This window comes from Linepithema humile, chromosome 2 (assembly GCF_040581485.1).
Source record: "Linepithema humile isolate Giens D197 chromosome 2, Lhum_UNIL_v1.0, whole genome shotgun sequence".
NCBI lineage: Eukaryota > Metazoa > Arthropoda > Insecta > Hymenoptera > Formicidae > Linepithema > Linepithema humile.
This window is the reverse complement of record NC_090129.1, coordinates 11,662,947-11,680,908: the sequence shown is the minus strand read 5'-3', so window position 1 is coordinate 11,680,908 and position 17,962 is coordinate 11,662,947. Positions and strand designations below refer to the sequence as shown.

The window sequence follows — 17,962 nt, the reverse complement described above, 5'->3', positions numbered from 1 at the left end:
GTCTGTCAATGGTGTGAATCACACAAGCGGATTGATAAAAATAAAAATAAAAATATTCAATATAGAGAAAGAAGTAGACGTATACATAGTTAAAAGAGAGGATTTCGAAGATTTCATAATAGGACTAGATTTAATTCCCATGTTCAAATTGAGATTGAACGAAAATTTAGAAGTTTCACAGGAAATAGAAAAAGAGATAGAAAAACCAAAGACAATTTCAAGTAAAATAATAAGCAAAACTATAAACGGCTCAGTTAACTTTAATGAACAAGTGGAAACAGAGGAATTCCAAATAAAGATAGAACACTTAGATAAAAATAAAAAGATTAGAATAGAAAGATTAATAGATAACAACAAATCATTGTTTGCGAAAGATAAATACGACGTTGGAACGGTTAATGAGTATGAAGCCAGAATTGATTTAATGGTGGAGAAATACTGCAGCAAAAGACCATATAGATGCAATATAAACGACAAAAAAGAAATAGAAAAACAAATAGCCAAATTACTGGAAAAAAGTTTAATCGAAGAATCTTATAGCCCTTTTGCTGCACCTGCCACGCTAGCATATAAGAAAAACGAAGGAAAGACACGTATGTGCATAGACTTCAGAGACCTAAATAAAAACGTGGTCCCTCAAGCACAACCATTTCCTCTAATAGATGATATAATAATAAGAGCCAGAAACTGTAAATATTTCACGACTTTAGACATAAACTCAGCTTTTTGGGCAATACCACTAAGAACTGAAGATAGAAGAAAAACGGGATTCGTAACGCAAGATGGCCACTTTCAATGGACATGTCTACCATACGGCTTAAAAACGTCGCCAGCTATATTTCAACGAATTTTAAGTAACATACTAAGAAAACACGGACTAACCGAATTTTCAGTAAACTATATAGACGACATCCTAATTCACTCACCGACATTTAAAGAACACCTGAATCACATCGAAAAAGTACTAGATGCAATAAAAAAAGAAGGATTTAAATTAAAATTTAAGAAATGTACGTTTGCTGCTAATTCAGTCAGATACCTAGGACATATAATAGGAGAAAATACAGTTACACCATTAAAAGATAACATAATATCAATAAAAAATTTTCCGACTCCCACCACACAAAAGCAAATTAGACAATTTCTGGGAAAAATAAACTTTTACCACGAATATATAGAAAAAAGCTCCATACTATTAGACCCATTACACCAACTATTAAGGAAGAACATAAAGTTTATATGGACAGAAGATTGCGAAAAAGCCTTCGAAAAGATAAAAAAAATGCTATGTGCCCAACCAGTGTTGGAAATATTTGACAAAGACCTCCCAATCAAGATATATACAGATGCATCAATTGAAGGCATAGGCGCAATATTAAAACAAACACAAGATAATGGAAAGGAAAAACCGGTGGCCTACTTTTCAAAGAAACTCAATGAAACACAAAAAAAAAACAAAGCAATATATCTTGAATGCTTAGCTATAAAAGAGGCAATAAAATACTGGCAACACTGGTTGATAGGGAGACACTTCGAAATACACTCGGATCACAAACCGCTACAAAACTTGAATATAAAGGCACGAACAGACGAAGAATTAGGCGACCTTACCCACTACCTATCTCAATACGATTTTAAAATTATATACGTACCAGGGAGAGATAATACAGAAGCGGACTGCTTAAGCAGAAACCCTGTGCTAGAAGAAAATATAGAAGAAGAAGAGGACCTATTAAAAACGGTAAATCTTATCGAGATAAATGAGATAAAATTAGATCAGATGAATAACACAATAGTACAAAATAAAAAAGAAAAATTAATAAAGAAGAATGGAATATACTATAAAAAAGTAAAAAAAAGAGAAAAAATCATATTATCCGAAAAGTTCAGCATTGAGTTAATCAAGAAAATACACAAGGAATGGTGTCACACAGGGATAACACAAACAAGAATGAAAATAAGCCCATACTATACCGCTAAAAATTTAGCGAAGAATATAAAAAAAATTTGTAAAGAATGCGACATTTGCATCAAGAATAAATCAAGAGGACAACACAAATTCGGCACAATGTCACAATTAGGACCAGCAACTAAAGCTTTCGAAATTATGTCCATAGACACAATTGGAGGATTTGGAAGCACCAGATCGACAAAAAAATATATACATTTACTCGTCGATCCATTTCACGAGATATGCGTTTATTTTAACATCAAAGACTCAAAACGCCAACGATTTTATAAAATTAGTCCAAACGGTGTTAGAAATAGAAAAGATTGGAACAATCTTAACAGATCAATACCCAGGACTAAATTCAAGAGAATTTAAAGATTACTTAAAAAAGAGAGAAGTGCAATTAATTTTTACTGCAACAAACGCACCATTTTCTAATGGCTTAAATGAACGACTAAATCAAACGCTAGTAAACAAAATAAGATGTACAATAAACGAAGAGGAAAAGAAGAGAGCATGGACATCAATAGCAAGAGAATGTACGAATAAATATAATAAACTAGAACATACAATCACAGGATTTACACCGGAATATCTTCTACATGGCACAGACACCAGCAACATACCAGAAGAATTAAGAAGAAAGAAAAACGGAGAAGACTGGATAAAAGATAAGAAGTTAGCACTGGAACGAACACTGAGATCACATAAATATAATAAAAATATATTTGACAAAGATAGAAAACACCATGAATTCAACGTGGGAGATATGGTATTCATAGAGAACGGGAACAAACTTAATAGGAAAAAGCTAGAAGAACTAAGAATCGGACCATTCACAATAGAAGAAAAAATTTCAAATTCAATCTATAAAATAAAAACTGGGAAAAGAAATCAGGACACAAGTCTGTTCCATGCGACAAAACTGACCCCAATGTTAGAAGATGAGGACGACTGAAAATCGGAGCACTGCTCATCTCAAAGAGGGGAGATGTAAAGAGAATACATCCTCTTTAAATTCAGCGCGCTTAGCATGCTCCGCGCGCTCCTAAGAGACCAGCCAGATGTCTCCTCGAGTATAGAGAGATATAGAGAGATAGGGAGAATATAGAAGAGCACGTGCTAAGACAAGTGAGATAAAGACAAGCAATAAACATAAACATTAAAGTCGGCAAAAGGGGAGTGGTGAAGGAGAGACGATTAATTGACTTAAATTGTCGTTTCTCTCATTTACAGGTAACTTGTAAACTATGTACATATTCAGCAATTAGTAAGGCTAGTAATAATATAAAAAAAAACTCTCATTTACAGAGAAACTGATTTAGTTTATTTCTCCAACAACTCCAACTCCTAATAAATAAAAACATTATAGATATAAAAATAATTTTATATATTAATTTAATATTAATATTAATTTTATTTTTTTAACAATAAAACTTATTTTTTAATATCTTTTTTCTATTTTTCATTTATATTTTTATTATTTTTTAACTATCTTTTAATTTTTTATTTATATTTTTATTATTTTTTAATTTTTTATTTATATTTTTATTTTAAATTTTTTATTATTGATTTATTATTATTATTAATAATAATTTTTTTAATCTAATTTATGTGATAACATTGTAATAATATATTGACTAGTTATATTGTGATAATTTTATATTAAGATTTATTCTACATATATATTAAATGAAATTTAAAATAAAATCAATTATCTCGTGCTAACTCTCTATCCCGTCACATATTTATAGATAAATAAAATGTTACTAACATGTCTGCAAATGACATCACATATGTATAAAAGAAATATAGAAAGAATAATGAAATGTGGTATAATAGGGCTCCTGACGAAGGTCCACTAAAAAAACCTGACGCGCCGTTAGTGGAACCTCGAAGGTGGTGCGCTTTCGCAAAGACCACTATTAATAATACTATTATAATTACTAATAAACTAATAATACATTATTTTTACAATATTTTAACAATACTAACAAGAGTACAATAAATCTGACTGCATTTATAATATATGTTACCGTCTCCTCCACTAATCTCCATAGTACAGTAACTCTTGCTAATATGCAGTAGTTTAAAATAAATAATTAAAAATGGAATAAAATATAATATGGCATATGGAGGATATATCATAGATTGTTGGTGTGAAAATTTTAATTATTTTTCATATAGAAATAATTCGTCTACATTTGAGACGTTAAAATGTACACCGATCTCAGATTGAGATACTAGAGTGTACGAAAATTAAGTACATTATTGATCTCACTATTCGGATTCTCCGAATATACGAATAGAAAATTATTGAACGGGAGAAAAAATATCAGGACGCGAGTGAGTAATTGTAAGTTGGGAAATAATTAAAAGTTTTACGGATATATAAAATCTTTCGAGTCGATAGACATAAATGTCAAAGCAAACATGGCTAAACGAATAAGGCGAGTGGCAAGAACATAGCATATGTTAAATTTACACTTTGTTACAATATTGCAAAATAACTTCATTTTTCTATTGACAATAGCAAATCTGAATTATTTCAAAAATTGTTAATTTTAACATATGCGAATATTATTAATAAATATAAACTATTATTTTTTAAGCAAAAAAAAGATTATTTGATAATTTACACTGTTAGAAACAAATGCGGAAAAAAGAAAAGAAAGTTACGAGAAGCAAATCTCGAACACGGGATTTTTCATATTCCAGCCACTTACCTTAGAAACACTTACTTCTTAGCATTTATCGTCTGTTTCGTCGGCTCGGTGGAAGGGAGACGTGCGTTCTCTTCCATTGGTCGACCGGGTCGAGCTCACACGGATAGGGTGATGTCATCGGTTCTCGGTTGTATTTGTGTGATGCTGCCGCTCGTTTCTGGCAGCACTGGTCAGAGCCAGACTCCTACTTTTTTATTTTAACACTGAAAGGTTATGTAAAAATGTCAAATCATAAGCGCGCGCCGTGCGGCTTCTCAGCGCCATCAGCGCACCTAACGTCAGAAATCGGAAACTGGACATTTTAGCGGAACATCCTAGGAAAGACAATTATTTCAACATTTCGACTTTAGACTCTTATAACTTTTTTTCTATAGCACCTACAATAAAAACAAGCATACTTTTCTTATATAATTCGGGTATGCGCTATCGATTCAGCCTATTATCAACTCAATTGGCCCAGCCGTTATTGAGATCCGATAATCTCGGCTCGTCTCAATTTCGGGCTCGCGTAAAGATACAAACAATACATACATACACGGTCGGTCTTGCGCTGCGCGTGAACTTGGCGCAAGACACTATCGTGTCTCTTGATTTGTTTCGGCCCACCATACGATTCGTTCATTTATCATTCTTTCCATAATCTTTTCTATACAGGATGATCGTTATTGGCCTCACCTTTTCCTTGTTAGCCTTGTCTATAAATACGACTTGAATGACCATCCTTCCATGTCTCAGGTATTATTCCTTGCATCAAAAAATTATTAAAAATTTGGAGTAGTTTTTCTTTGAAATCATCTGTCAAATTTTTTATCATCACATAATCGGTACTATCCAGATCAGGGAAAGATTTATCCTTAATGCTTTTTATTGCTCTATCTAGTTCTTGCCAAATAAGTTCCCGGTTTAATAAATGATGTTTATTTGTCTTATCCATTCTTATTTTGGTTCTCTGTTCAATCGTCCATGGTGAGCTAAGCTTATCTATCTCTTTGATGATCTCTTGCTTTCTGTTCTTATTTTGCCATTTGTTCCAGTCTACTAAATTCACATAGTATTTCAAAACGTGCATCTTATTCCAAACATATTTAAGGCTGTCATGCCTGTTTAAGCTTTCTGCAAATTTTCTAAAGCTTTCTTTTTTTTTTGTTTGATCACTTTGCTAGTTGAAGCTCTACTTCTTTTAAAATCTATATAGCTATTGAGGTCTTTCGTTTGTATGAATTTTTTAAGCTTTGCTTTCTGTCTTCTATTGCTTTCCTACACTCTTCATTCCACCAGGTAACCGCGTTTCTAACTTTGTCTTTCTTTCTATTTCCTTTATATTTATTATTTTCATCCTTTTGTTCTTTTACTAAGGCACTTGGTTTTCCCAAAGCTTCATTAACCGTTTGTCTCATAAATTCCGTTATTGTTGCGTATTGTTCTTGCCAGTTCATTTTCTTAAAAGATGTGGTTGACACTTCTTCTCTATCTTCTATACGTTTTCTGTATACCCTCCAATCTGTTCTTCTCTTTTTTGTTTATTCCTATTTTGCAGCTTAACGGAAAATGGTCAGAGCTCCATGTGTCTTGTTTTTGCTTATACTTTATTATGCCTGTAATCTCTTTTGAACAGAATATGAGATCTAGGTTTGTTGGTTTAGTTCCTCCTTCTGGTATTCTAGTTTTAGAATTGTAGTTGGTAATATACATATTGTTTAAATCCATTTCTTCTTGTAAAATGCTCCCATTCTGGTCTGTAACCTCACAATTCCATAATCTATTGTGTGCATTAAAATCACCTACTATCATTATTGGTAAACCCTTTTTATCAAAGTTGAATAACTCGTTCCACGTATTCCGGTTTTCTGTATAGACCTATTAAATTAAAGCTGTTACTGTTGCCATGAATTCTAGCACCTAAATACTCCATATTAGAAGATCTGACTCTTAAATTATTTATTACCTCGTAACTGATGCTATTGCTAATTATTAACGCTATTAGGGATGGGCGATTTTTAAAAATAACTCGATGTTTTACGTATCGAGTAAAAGAAAAAAAAAAAACTCAAAAGTGTCGATTATATTACTAAAAAAAAATCGAAAAATCGATTAATTATTTTATTTTCCTTTTAATTCCTTTTAATTTATTTTTTAAAGAAATCTTAAACAATATTTATTCTGCAATTTATATAAATATTAATTTTATTTTAATTTCAAATTTACATAGTTTTTTAATAAATCCGTAGAAAAATATCCATTGCTAAATACAGCTGAAAAAACCAGTTGCATTAATTTTATTAATTAAAATAAAAGTTTTCATATGAATTTCTTATTATGCACTCTGCTGGAACAGATAACACTTAGTTCTTGTATGTAATACGAGTACATACAAATTGTTACCTAATCTTTTGCCTCTAACCTAACTGATAGCCCGCGCAAAATACAGCATAAAGACAATATTTATAACTTAACCTTATCCTTTTATGGCTTCTGGAGGTCTATCTATGATCTTATTGGTCAACACCTAGTAAATTTGTTCACTTTTGTCATTTTCACTACATTGCATGATACAGAATCAGTTTGGCGATGTTAAGTGTAAAGAATCAAATATCGATTAATCGAAAAAAAAATAAATCGGTTGAAAATCTCGATTAATTAAAAAAAAAACTATCAGTTATTTCGATTAATCGATAAATCTCGCCCATCCTTAAACGCTATTCCTCCTGCATCACCTCCTCTGGAATTTTCTCTGACCTTATTAATCGCAGTATATCCACCTACTCTAAATTTGTCTTCTATTTTGGCCTTAGTTTCGTATATCACAGATATGTCGTAATCTCTAATCCTCTTATTTAATTCCTCCTTTTTATTCTTCCAACCTCTTGCGTTTTATATTAAAATTTTTATACCCATTGTGATTTTATGTTTAGTAGGATTCTTCCTCTTCATCTGTATTAATCATACTTTGATCCTTTTGTCCATTTTCACTATCTTTGTTGTATGGAACTTCTCTGTTTTTTTTGCTATGATTTTCTTCTAAATATCTATTTCTGCTTGTTATTCCTTTTTTGTCCTTTCTTTCTAACAATTTTAACCTACGTTCTGCTTTTTTTTGTTCTCTTCTTATGTCTCTGATCTATTTTTTTTTGTTTCCTCAATTTCCAAATTTGAGTCCGAGTAGTTTCTTTCTGCTACTCCACTCTGGTCTATCTCTCTTCTTCCCTGTCCCTACGGAAAATAAGTATTGAGGCTCATACTTAGTATTGAGATTGTAATACTTAGTATTCAAATTGTAACACCGAGTATTAAGAGTCAGTATTGGTCAATACTAAAGTATTGAGTGAGTTAAGTATTGAATACTGAATATTGACAGTCAGTATTGGTGAATATTAAGTATTAGAGACTAGTATTCGTCAATACTTAAGTATTAAGGGAGATTAAGTATTGAAGAATACTTATTATTGCAGTCCCCTATACACAGTGCCCCAATCAGCAGACAATATTTTAAAAATGTTTTTTAAATATTTATTTTTGATTAATTATACATTTAATGCAAAACATGTTTATTAAACATTAAAATAATATTTATTTTACATTTATATTTCATTTATAATTTATATATTAAATAAACATTTAAAAAATAATTATTTTATATTAAATTTACATTTATTTTATATTTACTAGTTATTTTGCAACAAACATTTAAAAATCATTTGTTGAACGTTTGTTTAATATTTCTTTTATATTTAATTTTTATTTATTTCATATTTACTAATCATTTTGCAACGAAAACTTAAAAATCATTTTTTTAACGTTTGTTTCATATTTATTTTATATTTAATTAACATTTATTTTATATTTATTAGACATTTACAACGAACATTTAACAATTATTTTTTTCACATTTGTTTCATATTTATTTTATATTTAATTTTTATTTATTTCATATTTACTAGTTATTTAGCAACGAACACTTAAAAATCATTTTTTTCATGTTTTGTTTTTATTTATTTCATATTTAATTAACATTTATTTTATATTTATTAGTCATTTACAACGAACAATTAACAATAATTTTTTTTACGTTTATTTCATATTTAATTTTTATTTATTTCATATTTACTGGTCATTTAGCAACGAACACTTAAAAATCATTTTTTTCATGTTTTGTTTTTATTTATTTCATATTTAATTAACATTTATTTTATATTTATTAGTCATTTACAACGAACAATTAACAATTATTCTTTTTACGTTTATTTCATATTTAATTTTCATTTATTTTGATTGTTTTTTTGCAACATGCAAAATTTATCATTTATAACAAAATTTTTAAATAAATAATATGTATAAAAATAAAAAAAAATTATATTTTATAATAATATTATAATAATATTAAAACAATTTTAAAATAAATTTAAATTAAATATAAAAAATAAATATAAGACAAACGTGAAAAAATAATTGTTAAATATTCGTTGTAAATGACTAATAAATATGAAATAAATGTAAATTTAATATAAAAAAATATTAAACAAATATTCCAAAAATGATTTTTAAATGTTCGTTGTAAAATGACTAGTAAATATGAAATAAATGTAAAGTAAATATAAAATAATTATTTTCAAAATGTTTATTTAATATATAGATTACAAATAAAATATAAATATAAAATAAATATTATTCTAATATTTAATAAACACGTTTTGCATTAAATGTGTAATTAATCAAAAATAAATATTTAAAAAAGATTTTAAATATCTGCTGCATAATGTTGAAATAATTAATAATAATTAATAATAATAACACAATATCATACTTTTTCCAAGGTTGTAAATCTCGAAAAAGTATTTCACATTGTATGTCTGCTCTTCTCTATTCGATAGATGAACCAATCGCGCACACGAACCGATTGGCTCTCACTTGTGCATTCGTGCCGGCTCTTATATCTTGTATCATTAGGTGCGTTCAGCAAACTCAACAGTTGTAGATTTTCCGCTGAATCTCGACGTTAATTTATTGGTTCTAAAATGATATGAGCCAGTCACATTTGATTGTTACTAAGCGGTTTGTTCTGCTGAACGCGGCCATTGATTATGACGTTATGGTTTCTGCATATAGAACGCGACAATGCTTGCAACGCGGCAAGACGCAACGCGGTAACCAATCAATTTTTTGCTTTTATGGAAAAGTTGTAAGTTGATTGGCTACCACGTCGTCTTTTGCTGCGCAGCAAATGTTATCGCGTCCTGTGTGCAGAAGCCATCTTCTATCTTCTATTATCTTCTATCGTGCAATCGTGCTCAGTGCTCAGTCGTGCTTGAATTCGATCAGCCAAGTGTGTATTTTATACGAGTACATAAATATATCAAGAAGCATTATTACTTTTGCATCAATAAGTTATCGAAGGTATGTATGTAATAATAATATAATTTTATCAAATAAATTAAAAACACATTAAAAAAACAAAACCGGATGAAAATATAACCTCTCTGGTGCGGTACATATATGGCACGTGGTCTTTCTTTGTGAGGAAATCTATTTTTGCATCATTTTTATACTTCTAGCATCGTTTCTATATTTTTGTTTACATTTTTCTACTATTTTTTAAAATAAATTACTGCTATTATAAATGAAAAATGCAGAAAGTTTAAGAATTAAAATGTTTTAAGATCCTATACACACAAAGAACCAAAGCATTAAAGTATGAAAAAATAAGAATTATTTGCAAATCTAATAATATATATATATATTTTATATTTGTTCTGCACGCTTGTCTTACATTTGTTTCTCTTATTTGTGAAATTATTTAACTGTGCGATTTTGTGAAAGATATATATAGGTAGTGAATGTCTGAAGAACCAATTATGCAAATCCCTTTATGTATACAAAATACACTCAGCGCAGAAACCGACTCCCACCTCACCCCCCATTCACACCTAACGAGGCGACAATATTTCGACAATATATTAGCTCTTCGAACTTTTGCATATTATCCTGAATGATCTTTAACTGCATTAGTGAGAAATGTACTGTCAGTTATTGCGTGTAAAAAAAGTTAACAAATGTATTATATATGATCTCAGATTTATTGATCGGCAATGTTTTTTTTTTTTTTTTTTATTGACGGATCTTACTCGATAATTATTGATTCTTGAGTATTATGCGTTTGACATATTTTTTGACATATTTATACACATTTTTCTTGTAAAATGAAAGACACTAAATGAAATGTTCAGCATTGCGCGTTTTTCAGGCTTGGATCTTTTATGCTAAAAGATTATATATACATTTATTATATTTATAAAAGATATAATATATATATAAAATAATAATTTTCTTTCAAAAAGAATAATAACTATTAAAAAAATCTTAGAATCTTATTATTAGAGCCCGGATTTTCCGCCGGCCGACGTACCATTTCGAGTCGACCGTAGCGAGTTCCTCACAGCTCGCTTCACTTCGACCCGCTCGACGAGCGCGACATAGTGGGGAGAACTAGCTACGGTTGCTCGATTTGAGAACTTAAATCCGGGCTCTACTTATTATACATATTAAAACTTGTATAAAATATATTCTACAATTTGTTTTATATAATCGGTTATTTTATAAAATGGTCAATTAATCTATCTTGTTAATATATTATAATTATTGAATTTTGTTTGTAAAAATGTGAAAAACATGATCATTTTTATTAATATGCATAAATTTGACTTTAAAATTTATATAAAGTTTATATTTTAGACGCAGCTAAGTATGCCAAAAGATGTACCATTCCATAAGTTGTCCAATAAGGCCAAAAGGAAAAAAATTATTGCTGAAGAGAATAAAATCAATTCGACTAATTCCTCAACTGACAATGATGAATCGCATATTCAGCAACTGCATACTTTTACTGATACTCATATCGAGCCATCAGATCATTTTAACAGCAAATCTTCATGCAATTCTATATGCAGCCAATCCGAACTTTTCAAAATTTCTGATCATCACTCCGAACTTTCTGATAACTTTGATTCTCCATCATCTCTACATTCATCATCTAATTCTTCAAGTTTCTCTCAATCTGATAATAATACTCTTAACCCGCAATGGAAGGTTCTCAAATTTCTTTGTGGTTGGGCTTTAAAATACAACATAACACATGAAGCAGTTTCTAGCTTGTTAGCAGGTTTGAAAGAAAACCATGAGTGTTTTGTTGACAATGATGAGTCGAATACTAGATTTCCTATCGATGCTCGAACTTTGCTTAAAACAAATGTGAAATTATTTAAGAAAATTGTTGAACCAGGATCTTATATACATATAGGATTAAAAAATCAATTACTGAAAATTGCTCCTAAATATTTTAAAAATGTTTCCACTTTTAAATTACTGATAAACATTGATGGTTTACCTCTATTTAAAAGTTCGAATGGTCAAGTATACCCCATTTTATGCACTGTCGTGTCCATACCTAAGTTGCGTAAATCAGTTATTCCTATTGGTATATATTATGGCGATGCGAAACCTCTTGATTTAAATATGTATTTGCAAGATTTTATTAATGAAATCAATGAACTTATAGAGCATGGTCTTAATGTTCGTAATCACACAGTATTTTTAGATGGTACCTATTTCGTTTGTGACGCACCAGCGAAAAGTTATATCATGGGAATTGTGTCGCACACAGGTTACAATTCCTGTACTAGATGCACTGTCCGCGGTGTTACCTCTAATAATCGACGTATCTTTATTGATTTGGAGTGTCCTTCTCGCACTTGCCAAGATTTTTTAGAACGGAGAGACTATGATTTTCGTCGTCGTAGTACTCCACTAATTAATATTACCAATTTAGATTTCGTGCATCATTTTATTCTCGACTATTTACATTTGCAATGTCTTGGCGTAATGCGAACAATGCTAATGAATATGTGGTTCCAAGGATCTATACCTCACAAACTTTCCGCTACACAAATCCGAATACTGTCGGATCATCTTGTTGAACTAAAACGCTACATTCCCGCAGACTTTGCAAGAAAGTGCAGAGAGCTGTACATCATTATGCGATGGAAAGCGACAGAATACAGATTATTCCTGTTGTATGTAGGTCCTGTTGTCTTAAAAACTATTTTAAGCGATCAAAAATACACACACTTCATAGAATTTCATTGCGCGATGAGAATTTTATTAAATCCAAATTTATGCAAAGAACAACAATTTCGACAATTTGCTAGAGATATTTTAAAACATTTTGTTCAATCGACTGAAATATTATATGATAAAAGTTTTATTACGCATAATTTTCACAATAACATACACATAGTTGACGATGCAGACTATTTTGTAGACAAATTAATAGATTTCAGTTTAGATACAATATCTGCATTTCCGTTCGAAAATTATATGCAAAATATAAAGCGAAAAGTTAGAGGACGAAATAAACCACTTGAACAAATTGGTCGAAGAATTGGTGAAATCATGAAGTTTCAGTTAGATTATCCAATGCAAATCTCCGAAAATAATGATGAATTCCCAAAACTTTTTTCTCCACATAATACCGGTCCAGTATTATCAGGTTGCTAACGTCAGTATCGTGGTTGTGCTCTTTCTTTATTCAAAATAAAAAATTATGTTCCGGATAATATCTGTGGCACTGCCGACGGTGTAATTATTCAAGTGGAAAATATAGCTTTTTCTGATCATTTACAAGTTCCAGTTGTCATCGGTAGGGAATTTATTAACAAATGTGACTTTTATAAGGTACCTATCGAAAGTTCTCGAGTTGGTATATTTAAAGTTACACAGTTATCTAATCTGAAGATATGGCCATTGTCGCAGATTACAATTAAATACGTACAGTTGCCATACAAATCTGCTAAAATCGTATTATCGATTTTACATTGTGACACTTCAATTGCATAGGATTACGTACTAGGTTTCTTTGTTTTCTGTCTCAATTTTTTCATTTTCTATTTCTTTTTCCGTTCTATTTTCTATTTGTTCTTCGTCTCAATTTTTTCATTTTTTATTTCTTTTCTATTATCATTTATTTTTTGTCTACGGACTCGATTCAATTTTATGGGAATATGTCTTCATAAAAGTAAACATATCAGGTAAAGTAATTTAGTTATATACAAAGTGAGTGCATGAAAAATTGTAATATAAATGTTCCAATATGCGAAGATGCAGGCAAATAATAAAATATAAAAGAAAATACAGTGAATCTTTGAAATACTGTTTTATGTATCTAGATCATTTTCGACTATTCAAACTTGAAGAAAAAAATATGTTTTTTTAAAGTAGAATAACTCAGCGAAAAGTAGTCGCATCGAGATACGTAAAAAATATTTTTAATCAAATTGGCTGTTAATTTATGTATTTTATGAAAGTCAATATGCCACGAATTATAAATGACATCAATAATTTATTGTTAAAAATTACATATTATTAATACAAACTTTTAATAAATAATAAAATATCAAAAATATTAATGTGTGATTTACAGAAATTAATAGAAAGAAACTTTGAGGCACAATGAATGAACCGACGCAAACAGAAAATAATTCTTCAAAACTTGACAATGATATGAAAAGTAATCAAGAAGCATCCAAAAAAAGCTATGATGGAAAAAAAAGTTGGGCCATTGTGGAATTTGAGTCAGACACAGAAGATGACCTCGAAGGATTTATAGACCTTGTTCCAACACTGTGGATTTCAAGTACGAATGCGCTATGTTGGTATCCCATGCACCAGCATAAAGCAACAATTGAGAAGTTAGCGAAGAAGTGCGTAGCAGTAGATACAAAATGGAAATGTTTTTCGATGAAAATGATTCAAGAAGGCATTGGTATGTACATGCAGATTCATTACAACTCTTATGATAATAATTTATATCAATTTCAAATTTCATTATTTTAAATTTATGCTGTTGCAGAAGACTACAATAAGGGTATGAAAATGCTCGTTAAAGTTTCAAAAAATCCAAATTTGAATATACATTCAGATTTAGATGAAAAAGGAAAGGGCAAAAGAATGAAAAAGCCAAATAAACGATTCGATGATTTCGCTAATATTGCTGATGTTACTACAGATGCTGATTGTACATTAGAGAAAAAACAAAAAAACACTAACATACTGCTTACGTATCCAAAACTGATCCCAAGCATACCAGAATTAGATTTTAATCAAAATAAGGAGAATCAACGCCCAAAACGATCAAATTCCGTTCTTCCAAAACACGATAAATTGAAAATGATTAATTTAAAGGAAACAGATGTCGTTAAGCAGCTCTCTCTATCGAAGGAAACATATTTTCTCTCCCATGTATCTAATAATGATAAAGTGCGGCAACTTCAGTGCATAGAAAGTCGTCCTGATTCTCTAAACAGACCTATGGAAATTATTACTCATCTTTCTCATACTGCTGATCATCGCAATCGAAATGCACCTTATTCAAACCACCAGGGAAGTAAGATGCCTTCAAAAATGATGCATAAATGTGCCTATGGGAGTGACGGAAAGATTACACTAGAATCGCTCGCAGATGCAGTATGCTTTTTCAACAGTAAGTTTATATTTTAGATATTTTATTTATCTACTTTTGCAACCAAATTTGTCTGCATCCAAGTTAGCTTCTTTTGTTATTTTTTATACCTTGAAATTTTGTCTAATTTTTTATTATTATTGATACTACCTATTCTTCGGAAAAACATTTTGAATAAATGTTGTTTTTTTTTTTATTTCATCACGTTATTGTGACATTGATATTCTATTCAAAAACGGATAAATTTACCATCGATGTCTCCAATTTTATTTTAAATTTCAGAGAATGTGAAATCATATTTTAAGAAATACCTAAAAACAAAATTTTAATTTTTTTTATTAAAATTTCAAATTTTGACGTAAAAACACAATATTTAAAGAAAAGTAAGAAGTTTTTACAATTTGCTTTAAATATTTACAGTGCTCATAAAATTTTCGTTTTTGGTAAATTTACAAAAAAAATATTGTCCAGAATGACATTATGATAACCATCATTATATATATGTATAAAGTAATTTTTTTAATGACTGCTATCACAATAAGAAAGTGTTGATTTTTTCTAGAGTTTTTGAGCAACTTTTTTTGTTTGAAAATTTACGAAATATTAAAAAAATGCTTATAACTTTAGTTTTATATATCATCATTATATTCTATAAAAATACAGTATATGTATAATTACTGACATAATGTGTCTGTAAGATATATAAAAAATTTAATTTTTTTCAAAATTTTAGCTTTTGGGCAGATTGTAAAAAAGTCGCTTTTTCAAAATTATTAGTTAAATAAAAATTTTGCCAATTTTTTTTTAACTGTAGTGCAAATAAAAAATAGAATCTTTTTTATTTTTTCAAAATTTAGCTTTACCTAGTAAATAAACTAAAACAATATTAAAATTTAAAAAACGCTTAACAATCTTTCAGATTTTTTTCATCAAAATTTCGAAATTTTGTCAATCCTCAAAATATAAAAAAGAAGTCAGAGATCTCGATGGCCAATGTCCATTTTGGTGTAGAATATCTTATTTATATGTTATATAAATGAATATATTTTTTTTACAATATTTTAGGCGAATCTTGATGTGTGTAGTTCATTCCATTTCCTTCACATAATTCCTTCACATTCCTTTAAATATTTTCTTACGAATTTAAGATTATAAGAGCCGTTTTATTTTTCCCATCAGATGAATTATCGTCATGTAAGATAACGTTGAAAAAAATGGACCGAACTATTGATAGTTTTATGAGTTAGAATCAACGAAACCTTTGTCGGAAAAGTCTAATACAACAAATACTATAAGTTTGTTAAGTGATTTTCCACTCTCGACAATGGACGAACTTAAGGCAATTGAAAAAAAGATAAAACATGATGCTACTTTCCGTTCCCAATTGGTAAGATTTTCTTTATTAGTATGTTCTATACTTATCTCTTTATATTTATTATATTATTATTTAGATTATATTATTTAGATAGATCCATTCTATCAAGTTTTATTGGAATAAAAGCATTCAAAAATGCATATAAAAATTCATCTAAAGTTCATTTAATTTATATTATAAATTGATATAAAACAAAGTAAATAAATCAATTACAAACAAAGTAAATGATTGTTACAGAATAAAAATTTACTTCAATTTTAACTAAGATAAAGGGCTGGTAAAGATAAATAAAAAAAAAAAAACTTAAAATTAATATAGATAAAATACTCATAAATTATGAAATTTTGCTTAAGCCGTTTTTATATTTTATGACAATATGTTTTTAATATTTACATGTGCGCGTGGTGGTTTATAACATTTTTCTGGGCCAATTGTACAAAAATCTACGCTTTTAAACAAGACATTTTTTCCAAACGTTTTATTTCAATTTTTTCTCCATTTTTACCAAAACAATTTTCTATACATTAAAAAAAAACAATTTTATCTTTTAAACAATATAAAGTATAATAATAAAACCTTGTTAATTTTTAAAGAACTTTTGGAGAATTTAGTTTCGATAGTGAATAAACAAAAAAAATAAAGTAAAAATTTTAAAAATACAAGTTTTTATTTTTTTGTGAAATTTTGGAATTTTGATGATAAAATTGCGAAGAAAATGTTAGGCATAATATACTTTCAGTCTTTAAAATATAAAAAAGTCAAAGACCTCTATGGTAAATATGTTGTCCGTTTTAGCGTGAAAATCCCATACATTTTTATACAATTTCACGTAATTTCAATCAATTTCCATTTAGATTGAGGCTCTGCATATAACAGCTGAGGGTGACAGCATTCAAAAAAGAGTCAACTCCATGTTACGAATAGTATTTAATGATAATGCGGCTAGCTTATTTAATTGGAAGGGTCAGCGAGGAGTCAAACAAAAATTGCAAGGACGACGAATTAGCAAACTAATGTAGAGATGTAGTTTATTAAGAAGAAAAGGTTATAATAATGGTTGTAACTCTCGTACTCTTTTGCAGTCTACAGCTCTGGACAGACTGAACTCCTGCGCTTTCGAGTCTTAGGCTTTTATACTAAAATCACACGCATACACACATTCATTCCTCTTTTCGGCAATTCTCAATCATACCGCACTCATGCCGACAATCACGCCGCGCGCTTTTTTCATACGCCGAACGCTTCGGTTATCCGCCGCAGTCGAACCGACAGTCACACCGCACACTTTTGATACATGCCGCAGTTTTGCTCTGATACTATCCGCTCAAACTTCTCGTTCACTCGTTCATTCGCACACATACACTCTTACATACACGCTCACACTCCTACACTAATGATAGGTA

General features: G+C 29.5%; 1 protein-coding gene across 1 annotated transcript; it reads left to right on the top strand.

The window, feature by feature from the left end:
- Positions 1 to 13,582: 13,582 nt before the first annotated feature.
- Positions 13,583 to 16,804, top strand: LOC136998269 (uncharacterized). The gene is made up of 3 exons (XM_067350831.1): positions 13,583 to 14,488; positions 14,576 to 15,205; positions 16,364 to 16,804. The coding sequence occupies exons 1-3, from the start codon at positions 14,176 to 14,178 to the stop codon at positions 16,429 to 16,431; spliced, it is 1,011 nt and encodes a 336-aa protein (XP_067206932.1). The 5' UTR covers positions 13,583 to 14,175; the 3' UTR covers positions 16,432 to 16,804.
- The last annotated feature ends 1,158 nt before the right edge of the window (positions 16,805 to 17,962 follow it).